General features: G+C 37.2%; 1 protein-coding gene across 1 annotated transcript in view; it reads right to left on the bottom strand.

Moving 5' to 3' along the window:
• Positions 1–26: 26 nt before the first annotated feature.
• Positions 27–11578, bottom strand: part of LOC106139649 (microtubule-associated serine/threonine-protein kinase 3) — a 72451-nt gene continuing 60899 nt past the window's right edge. Inside the window, exons 31-38 of the mRNA XM_060951539.1 lie at positions 11026–11163; positions 9202–9315; positions 7563–7802; positions 6924–7102; positions 6373–6660; positions 5698–5891; positions 5037–5171; positions 27–4213 (exon numbers count right to left, since the gene is read on the bottom strand). Of these exons, the coding sequence (XP_060807522.1) occupies positions 4076–4213; positions 5037–5171; positions 5698–5891; positions 6373–6660; positions 6924–7102; positions 7563–7802; positions 9202–9315; positions 11026–11163 (1426 nt within the window). The 3' untranslated portion in view covers positions 27–4075. The remainder of the gene's footprint in view (positions 4214–5036; positions 5172–5697; positions 5892–6372; positions 6661–6923; positions 7103–7562; positions 7803–9201; positions 9316–11025; positions 11164–11578) is intronic.

Below are 11578 nucleotides of genomic sequence, written 5' to 3'. Positions count from 1 at the left end.
TTATAAATCCTAATAAAACACAGAAATTGTTAATCATGACTTTATTTCATATCCATATCAATTCATACACATATTTCTAGATAGAGAAAATAATTCCCTTGCTCACTATAGACACTTTATTATTTTATAAATCACATTTATTATTTTTACGCTAGGTTAATTAAAAATTACAAATATGCAGCAGTTACGGCAGGCTACACAGTGAGTTGGTTGAGACAATACTACGTTAGTTTACACCACAGTTCTGGAAAAATACTTCATATGAAAAAGCCATTACTATTAAAGCGGTATGTATTACATTACAACAGGCTTAAATTACACAAAACTCGGTTGGCATCCAAGAATAAAAGAAAATTGAAGCAAATACGATAATTTACCTTTCGACTCATATCGTAAGTTTTCAACAAATTTGGGTCAAAAATTAGGGGATATAATCTCAAAAAATAAAATTACACAACGCCCAACTTCGTTAAAAATTTTGAGTAATTGAGCCAGTGTAATAAAAAGTTATACATCAAAATCAAATTAATATTAACTTTAAATGGTTCCCAAAACAACATCTTATTTACTCGAGCCTACCAAAATTCATTGTTATATGTGGTCACTGAAAAACATTGACAAATTCTAAAGATAAAGTGATTTTTAAATAATATTTAGGGTATATTTCAGTTACCCTGTATCACCATGCACAAGAACAAACCAAAATTTACAAACTAACCAATGAGTATTGCTAATTTAATACAAACCGGAATTTTCTTAAAATTATTTATTAGACAAGCCTAAACTAATATAAACATTGGTTTATTGTACAATTTCATCCTGTCCGTACTAAAAATAAACTTTCCTAAAGACATTAAAACATGAATGTATTTCAATAACACAAAACACATACGGTGCCCAACCGCCCACTACTTACGCGACAAATTTCTAATCACAAATTTTATCAAAAAAAAACCATTTGCATGTCTCAATCAAGTTGGACAGCTTTGTAAGATCCAGGGACATTAAGTACAAATATATATTACTGGTAGGTACAAACAAATAGTTAACTTGATTGTACCATTAATATAAGCTGAAAAGCATTTCTCAATCAACGTGATATATTGAAATACTTATAGAATAACTAAAAGCAAGATTAAAACCTTTAACGATATATTGTTTCTTGAATGTTTTATTAAATATATTTCAGAGTTTAATTATGTACTTAATATCTTTTCATGACTAGGTATGCAAAAAAAACCATTAACTTCATGAATTATGATGAAAATAACAGTAGTGTGCGCTAGGGCTTACATAAAATAGTCGCAGGTCCTTATAATAATAAAGATAATTCGTATTGTTACATCACTACAAAGTCCGCTGAATAATTCACTTATCAAGTCTTGCGGTCCCGAAAGAACAGATAAGCGAAATATTAAATAACAATTTTTTACCACAGTAAAATATTATTATTTATAGGAAGTAGCGAGAAATGTGTAAAAATACTTTAATTTTTAATGTACCTTGGAATGTTAAATCGTTATATTCAGGATGAATGCCCGACAATAATTCCCAATATTTATAGATTATCATTGAGATCGTTTCGTATTTTCTAATCGGCCTTGGGACCGTCGGCTAACGAATTATAATAATATGTATAGAACAAACAAATCAACAGATTAAATGTAACAAAGTATTGGGAAGACTTCAAAGCGAGCCTCTTTTATTTTTGTTCAAAACTCCGCGTAGTCCGTGACATAAAAAATAAAACACAAGAAACGGGTGGCAGAGAAGTAATTCATAAAGCGACACTATTGTAGAACCCACTTAACATATGATCATGTAGAACCCACTTAACCTTCTTTTACATATGATCATAACCACAGGTCAGACGGGGGTCGCTTCGTGTAAAAACCTGACTTACCCAAGCAAGGATCCATGGTTATGCAGCCTCAAGAAGTTATGCCAAAATCCATATGGATAAAACCTTACGAAGTCGAAATCTATATAACAAGATATAGGTACATGAATGAATGAAAATTATATACCTGTTAGGTAGAATCAAGAGGCTCAGATCTATGGCACTTATGCAAAAAAAATTGGAATGTAAACACATATTTGAATGTGCCGTTCAAGCTTGCATCTTTTTGTAATCATTTGAACAATATGACATGTAGAAATCACTAAGTATACATTTATATTTGATTACATTTAATTATACACATTTCGTTGCGTTTCGTTACATAAAATAATTAAAGTAAATGAATAAATCGAAACATCCTTTATACACAAAACACAAAAATACAATTAGAAAAAAAAACAGGTAGAAAAACAAAGCAGTTAAGAAAGGAAGCGAGGCTGCCAACATAAAAATACTTACGTAGCGTAACTAGAAAAAAAATCATTAAAATTATATCACAATAGTACATCTATAGATAGATATATATCTATAAGCTTATAGATTTTACGTTAAACCCCATTAGTCCGAAATACCGCGGCTTCACTCGCTTAAACTTTTGTTAGTATCGCTATCTATGCGCCTAGAGGGGCAAACTAAGTTGAAGTGAGCCTGTTTATAAAAAAATGCTGTAAAATTTCGTCTTAAATCAACACAAAAAGGATTTTTGTATAATTATTCCGAATCTTCTGTAACCATTTATAAATTAGGAATGCTAAATGTGTTGTGTTTATTCAACAATCTAAGAAAAACCAATGTGACTGTATTTTTTTACAAAAAAAAATCTCGTAATTATTCATATGCCGTCGCCGCGGTATAAAATATAGTAATTAGGATTATAATAAAAATATATTTGAAATATCAACCAATAATAAGATTGAACACGCCTCAACATTGTAATACTGAATTAATTTTACCCGAAACCGTAAAAGTATAGTCAATTAAAGATTATATTTTGTAATTTAAATTCAGCGTTTTCTTATTAGATTATTGTTAATAGACAGCTCCTTTAATGAAAATAATCAACATTCATTTATCCTGCCAATATTTATGTTAATATTTGCAATACAAAAGAACCATTAAATAAATCTTGAAATTACAGTGAAAAACAATACATAATCTGCCGTCTTCAAAATATATAGCGGCTAACCTATCTATAAAGTCCTTAAACCTAACCACCTTTTAGATTGAGTACGGCAGATATATACATTTGTAGGAAATCAATAAAAAATGAGCAGTGGGACTCTTCTTATAAGTGCTTAAGCCATATGTCATATGTTATTTCTCTTTTTGGTAAATCTTAAAGATTTAGAACATATAAGCCTTGCATGGTAGGTAAATCATTAAGGCTTTTAAGGATCCCTTTTCTATACGCCTTAGATGCTGTAAACTACTGCTGTAGAAAAAAAATAAGCCTTTTTTAGCTCACAACATATTACTTTTTAATTTTCCAATTTAAAAAATCACCAACACTTCAAAAATCCAACCATTAAAACCACGCAAACATCAAGTTTATTTTTTTTAATTTACATATATTTTTTTGTTCATTTAACGCAAAAATATTTACAAGATTTCACTATACTCAGGTTTTCATTACAACACCAATTAATTAAGCATTACTCCCAAAATATTGAATACTACAATTAAGTTCCTACAATTACATTCATAAATCATCACGCTGTCGAATTAAAAAGTTAAGTTCTTTCTTAGAATTCCTAAAATTTTGGCATTGCCTTTAAGAGACGAGTTAAAAGGCACTAACGAATAGTGCACAAAAACCACAAACTACTTAAAAGAAAAGAGGCGATTGATATATGATATGTTATGAAAAAAAATACAATGAGAACAATATGCTCAAGGCATTACTAAGACAGCTATGTTTTCTACCAAAACTAAACTTTAAAAGCAATAAGATTGTAAAGCAAATTACATACCTACCTGCCTTCAAGTGGGTTAACATCTCAAGCGCGACATCTGTACACAGCTATTAACGAAAATATACATTAATATGTTGATAAAAAATTCTCGTATAATAAAGATATCGACAATAGATATTTTAATACAAAGATTTTTATAGACCAAAATAGCTTTTCGTTGGTTCTCACGGTTTCTCGGGTTTCTCATGTTTCTCGGTGTGCATTATTTCTCGCCGGACGACGAGCTAGACGCCCTCCCGCGGCCTTTCTTGCTTTTCTTGTCTTCGCACTCAGGCTTGTCCTGTTTCTCGACCTCTGAAAATTTCGGCTGTTGCGGCGGCTGTGGTTGTGTAGGTGTATTCTGTAATAACACGGGTTCTCAACAACAAGGGATAGGCTTATGGCTAAACTTGGGGATTCTTCTTAGGCGATGGGCTAGCAACCTGCCACTATTTGAATATCAATATTATCATTAAGCCGAACGTGGCATATCTTCTTCGTCTTCTCAAGATTGTTGACTCTGTCTACCCCGCGAGGGATAAAGACGTGACTATATGTACGGATTATCAAGTAGTTGCCTTAGTGAATTGGAGGAATAAATATGATTTTAATTTTTCATCCTTCTCACTTTTGAGATGAGTCGCTACCACGACTAACACTAAAAGGAATGACACTATTCTCTGAGCACGTTCTTTGGCCCTACAGACTAAGAACAGTTCCACGACAGACTTGACAGGTAAGTGGGAGTTCATTCTGTCGACGAATCGTTCTAATAAAAGTACTGCCTCCCAATCTTCCGTTGATGAAAACTAACGTCGTCAGTTTTTGAAGATCAAACGATGACAAAGAACAGTTATGGACTCGGGAACAAAACCCCGAAATAGTCTTTAAATATTTATCCAGTAACTAGCTATTCCTTTTCGCTTCGCACGAGTAGAATAAACCTAAGATATACTTAAACCTTCCTCTCCAATCCCTGTTTCCACTATTTCAAACAGGAACAAAATCTGTACACAACTTTGCGTGATTAGCGCATACATACAGACAGAGACAATAATGGGGATCTTTATAAAATGTAGTGAAAAAATCCGTCCACAACTTTCCGAAATTAACGCATACATACACAGACAGATAAAATATAAGGGGGGGGACATTATAATATATACTGAATAAAAACAACCTACCTTCTTCTTGTTCTTCTCCGCCTTCTTGCCGGGACGGTGGTCGTCGTCGTCGCGCTTGCGTCCCATCACGCCCAGCAGCTTGCTCACCATGCTGTTCCTGCGGGAATCCACTGATGGCTCCGGTGTTTCGGTCATCTAAAATTATAATATTTAATATCATCAATCAATTCTATCAATCAATTTTATTTATTTATGTACCTACACAAAATTACATACAGGAGCATTTAAAACAGTAATTCTAGTACAAAGATGCTACTCATTTTAATAGAAATCTATTTCAGTAGACCCATGAAAAGAGATGAATTTTGGAGTGGTATGGCGTTTGCATAAATATTCATTCATTCATATAATCATGTCTATATCCCTTGCTGGGTTGACAGAGCCAGCAGTCTTGACTGACGCACGTTCAACTGTTAGGCTCCATGATAGAATTGAGATTCAGATAGTGACAGGTTGCTAGCTCATCGCCTAAAAGAAGAATCTCAAGTTTATAAGCCTATCACTCTATTTCTTTTTTATTTTTTGTTTAAACTTGGCTCAAATCTATGAAGTCTTTGACAGGGACCTTTTAACAAAAACTACTTATTACCAAGAAGTCTTACTAGCGCGAAGCGGCAGGCGAAAGATAAAACAATAATCAAAAAAAATAATTAATATATACCTTGGCATCAACAGACTCCTGCCTCTTCAAAGCGCCTTCACTCTTCTTGAACGACTCCTTCCTAGCCTCGATCTTCTCTTGTTTCTTCTCTGCCTTCTCAATCTTCTCCTGCTTCCTCGCCTCCGCTTTCTCCTGCTTGTCAGTTTTCTTCACAGATCCGGTTCGTTCCATAGCCTTTTCCAACTTCTTTTCTTCTGTATACATACATGGATTATTATATAGTCACGTCTTTATCCCTGGCGGGGTAGCCAACAGTCTTAAAAAGACTGAAAGGCCACGTTCGGCTATATGGCCCAATGATGAAATCGAGATTCAAATAGTGACAGGGTGCTAGCTCATCGCCTTCAAGATGAATCTCAATTATATTAGCCTTTCCCAAAGTCGGGGCAGGGAAAAAAGTTATTATTTCTATTCTATTACATTTCTATTCTAAGTTTGAATAGTTGTGAAGTTGACGTTGTTGAAGAAAATGCTGCAATGCAGTTTGTTACCGCTTTCACTGCACTGACGCTTTGGAAGCGGCGGTAAACTTAGTTTGAAGTTATTTATTTGACGTCAACCAATGTTGTAAAACCAAAAGATATGACAATTATTAAGTGATATTGAAGTGTCTTATAATAATGAATAAAAGTTTGGAATTTGTATTAGAAACAAATAAATCTTTAAAACACTTACCTTTAACATCCTGTTTCTCATCTTGCCTAACATCCTTCTTCGAGTCTTGTTTCTCGATCTTCTTCTCCTTCTCAATCTTCTTCACGGAATCCTGCTTCTTCAACTCCGGCTTATCCTTCCTCCCTTTATCTTTCCCTTTCGTGTCTTCGTCTTTGAGGCTCGAATCAGATTTTTTCCGCGTCTTGGGCGCTGCTTCTGAAGGCTGTAGTGGTACAGTAACCGGTTCCGGTTTATGTTTCTCAGGGTTGTCTATGGCCATACTTAGATCTGCGCTTGTTCTACTGTCATCTGTGAATGTGGTAATTAGGCGTTGTTATAATCGGGCTATTGAGTGGGAGTCATAATGATTGATAAATATATACAAACTAGCTGTTCCGGCAAACGTTGTTTTGCCATATTAATATTTTTAAGGTAATTTCTAGTTAAAAAAATGTAAAGAGTTGACAACCCTTATAACTAAGGTGTACGAAAAATAGATGTTGGCCGATTGTCAGACCTACTCAAAATGCTCAAAGCTACAAAATTTATAGAATATCATTGCATCTTCTCACCCAAGTTGATTTCTCTCGAAGTGTCAATGTTGGACATGTCTGCCGACCCGTCCGCGTACGAGTCGTCCGACAGCGATAGAGACGCGAACGAAGTCGTCGACGTGTCGAAGGCGGACTTGTCCAGGCTCGGCTTGGGGGAGGAAGTGAAGATGCTGGGCGTCGATTGTTTTACTGGAGTCCTGCTAGGAGAGAAGAGAACGTTATAAATATTGTGACGTCATGGATCCGTCCAGATAGTGGTCACAGGCAGAACCCGTACTTTTCAACACGGTAAAATCTATAGATTTTATCGTGGAATTTGCAAAAACATGTATTAGAAAAGAATAGAGTAGATACATTTTCAAAAAAGGATACAAGGTATTGCTTATTGACGTCACATTACTTTAATCCAATTATATCTACTAACGCTTCCAAAGCGCATGTGTAAAAGAAGCGGCGGAACCAACTACACCGCAGCTAACTATTCTAAACTATTGTAGGTGGCGCCAAAATCGCACGAGCAAAGTTGCGGCTAAAGGCTAAATGGAATGACTTAAGGTCCTATGTCCCCAGCTGGGGCAGAGGGCATCCACAGTGCGTCGCCATCCCGCTCGGTCTTGAGCTTCGCGTTTTGAAATGGAATGAGTTTCCTAAACTAACTTGTTGGGCAGGTTTCTCGCGTGGTGCGTCGGCGAGTCCTTCTCCTCCGCGATCCTGGGCAGCGGCGGCTCGTCGGCCTTGTCCTGCGGCGGCGGCGTGGGCGGCGCGGGCGCGCGCCACACTACGCCGCGCCGCGCGCCGCCCGCCGCGCCGCCGCCCGCGCCGCCCACGCTCACGGCCACGCCGCCGCAACACAGCGGCGATATGGAGCATTTCGATTCGGCGGAGCGTGGGTGTAATCTGTCCGGGGAAATCAATTTGAAATTGTGTAGTAAAATATATGCCATAATACAGGTATTGAACGCGTACGAAGCGTTTATTTATATTTAGTGAGAAAGTTTAAAATCTCTTAAAAAATATATGTCGATACGTATAATAAAACAGTTGAAAAAGTTTAGTCTGTCTGCAGGGAAACTTAACCCTATTAGGGTTATGACTTTAACGAGCAGAGGATTATTGGAGTTGATAAACAAAAAGGAAGTAGAATTAGACACAAAAAATTAATTTGTGTAAAAATTAAAAAAATACTTTACAAACTAAAGAAGAATTTAAGCGAAAAATTTACTGTACAATATTTTTATGACTTTCTGACTTTAACTCATTAACTGCAAAGACAGAATGAACATTTACATGTTATATATAAGGTCTACTTTACCCTGCGGTATAAATATAAAAGGTAACACATTTTACAGCAACGCGTGAGTTTTCGTTGCTTGCAATGTGTTTAAGTAATCTCTTCATCTTGTGATAGTTATATCGTTGCGACCAGTACACGAACTTAATAAATGAAAAAGACATGAACAAAATATATGCTTATGACAAAAGGAAATGATAACAATAAGCATGATAGATCGATATATGAGCGACAAAAGCGTCCCCGAATGTTAGCAGAAGCGAAGCACACACAAGAAATGTGAGGTAAAAATCAAATGAAAGACACTAGAACGATTATAATTAAACTCAGATGAACCAGTCCCCAACGCGCAACGCCGTTTTTATCGCGCGAAAAACTATCGCTGTTTCGCTATTTATTACGACGTGAAACGGGACAGCGATAGTTTCTCGCGCGGTAAAAGCGGCGACGGGCGTTCAATCACGCCCGACGTTTCTCAGTTTTTATCTTTTTCTAGGTTTTATAATACTACCACGTTTATACGTCGCTTTGTCAATATTCGCTGGCGAATAATAGAGCAACCAACCGCCGCATATAAAACTCATTTACCTGTTATAAAGTCGTTATTTCAATTATGACTTTATTTGTGATAAAGTAAGATAATAAGTGAAATAACGACTTTACACAAAACTTAAAATCCAAAAGCAACTCCATCCATCTCTCGCTCACAAATATACAGTTACTAGAGGCCGCCCGCGACTTCGTCCGCATGGAAACCCTATCAATCCCGCGGGAACTCTGGGATAAAAAGTAGCCTATGTGTTATTCTGGGTCTTCAGCTACCTACATACCAAATTTCATGGTAATCGGTTCAGTAGTTTTTGCGTGAAAGAGTAACAAACATCCATACAAACTTTCGCCTTTATAATAGTAGTAGGATTAAGCTCAAATGGCGCACTCTCATTTGGTCGATCAGGCGGAATGTTCCCAGTTCCCCGTTCCCATGTAACCCTCCGTAACCCTCACCTGTCCGGGGACAGCGCCCGCCTGAGCAGCGGCGAGGCGGGGTCGCGGCGGGCCCACGCGCGCCGCCCGCACTCGCGCGCCGCCAGCGGCGACGGGCTGCGCGCCTCGCACCGGCTGCGGTCAGCCACACATATACATACATACAATCACGTCTATATCCCTTGCGGGGTAGACAGAGGCGACAGTCTTGAAAATACTGATAGGCCACGTTCAGCTATCTGGCTTTGAGATAGAGTTGAGATTCAAATAGTGACAGGTTGCCAGCCCAATGCGTAAAAGGAGAATCCCAAGTTTATAAGACTATGCCTTAGTCGCCTTTTTTTATTTTTGGCGGCAACCACACGGCACTACACGTGTACATAATATGGTGATCAATGCAATTTAGATATGAGGATATAATAAATCCGGATTTACATTAACAAATTAGTTGCATGACGTTTGTTTTACAAAAAAAAATATGCGCATAGCACGAAACAACTCCAGTTTTTCACAAAAGTAATAATGCATTGTTCCATCCCCCACCCCCACCGACGGACTCCACTCCATCTCTATCTCATGGATGTCGTAAAAGGTGACTAAGGGAAAGCCTTACAAAACTTGGGATTCTTTTTTTAGGCGATGGACTAGCAACCTGTCACTATTTGAATCTCAATTCTATCATTAAGCCATACAGCTAAACGCGGCCTGTTGGTCTTTTTAAGACTGTTGGCTCTGTCTACCCCGCAAGAGATATAGACGTGACTATATGTATGTATGTATATAATGTATGCATTGTATAACTGAACGTTTACCCTTGAAATTACTGGTCAATATAAATGTTAATAAACTAATTTCGTAATGTAAATCCGGCATAAATAATGCATCATTTATGAAATATGATATAATATACACCTTAGACTCCCAACATAGACATCACTATAATGCAGGAACAAGCAGCATACAGTCGCTATGTTAAGTAAAGTTTTAAGGAACAGTTTTTTTTTATTGAAGGGAACGTGGAATCTCCCTCTTCCTGAGGGCTTCAGGACGGGAACCCAACTCGGAGATGAAATAAATATAAATAAATGCATACGGGACAAATAACACTGATTGAGTTATCCTCGAAGTAAGTTCGAGACTTGTGTTACGAGATACTAACTCAACGATACTATATTTTATAATAAATACTTATATGGATAAACATCCAAGACCCAGGCCAATCAGAAAAAGTTCTTTTCTCATCATGCTCCGGCCGGGATTTGAACCCGGGGCCTCCGGTGTCGCAGACAAGCGTACTACCGCTGCGCCACAGAGGCCGTCAAAATATGATAATATGTCACAGTTAGAACTCATGAACACAGGCTTGCACGATTAATTTTATGAATACACATGACATGAAGGTTAATCTCAAATGTAAAAAACAGTCACCCATATTAAGGACGTCCTGGCAAAAGGTCAGGTCAAGAGTACCCGAAACCGCCAAGCTTGCATGAAGAGAGTTATGAACGTGGATGAAACGAAAGAAGTGTGCGTGGATCGTTGCAAGTGACAAGATGTAGTCTCTGCCTACCCCTCCGGGAATAAGGCGTGATTTTATGTATGTGTTTGTATAATATGTATGTTTGTTTATATGTATGTTTGTATGTATGTTTATATGTATGTCTGTATGTATGTTGGAAGGTTAGGTTGGCTGGAAGAGATCCCACTTAGGGATAAGCTCGCCTTTGTACTGTACTCATTTGTATTGTACCTTTTTAGTGAACAATAAAGCATTTACTTACTTATGTTTATATGTATGTTTGTATATATGTTTGTATGTATGTATGTATGTATGTATGTACGTACCTAGTAGGCGAGGCGGGCTGCGGTTGCGGCGATGGAGTCCGCGCCAACGGCGACAGCGGCATGTGCTGCAATGAGCCGCGGCGGACTTCCGTGGCGGCACCAACTAACTTGTGTTTCAAGCCGTGCAGGGATGATGGCCTGAAAATGATAGAATTTGTAGTGGTTAAAGAACTTTATTTGTCAAAGGGGTACAAAAAAAAAGAATAGGACCCCACTTCATCTCTATCCCTTGGATGTCGTAAAAGGTGACTAAGGGAAAGCCTTACAAAACTTGGGATTCTTCTTTTAGGCGATAGGCTAGCAACCTGTCACTATTTGAATCTCAATTCTATCTTAAAGCCAAGTAGCTGAACGTAGCCTATCGATCTTTTCGAGACTGTTGGCTCTGTCTACCCCGCAAGGGATATAGACGTGATTATATGTATGTATGTATGTATTTCTCAAACAAATTTACATTTCACTTACAAGATGAAAAATTTAAAATAAATATGTACATTTGTTGGTGTGAGCATTCAAATTATTAAATAGTTTGGAAAAGACTGAATGGCCACGT

This window comes from Amyelois transitella, chromosome 25 (assembly GCF_032362555.1).
Source record: "Amyelois transitella isolate CPQ chromosome 25, ilAmyTran1.1, whole genome shotgun sequence".
Lineage (NCBI taxonomy): Eukaryota > Metazoa > Arthropoda > Insecta > Lepidoptera > Pyralidae > Amyelois > Amyelois transitella.
Note: the sequence above shows the minus strand (reverse complement) of the source record. Positions and strands in the feature narration are given on the sequence as shown.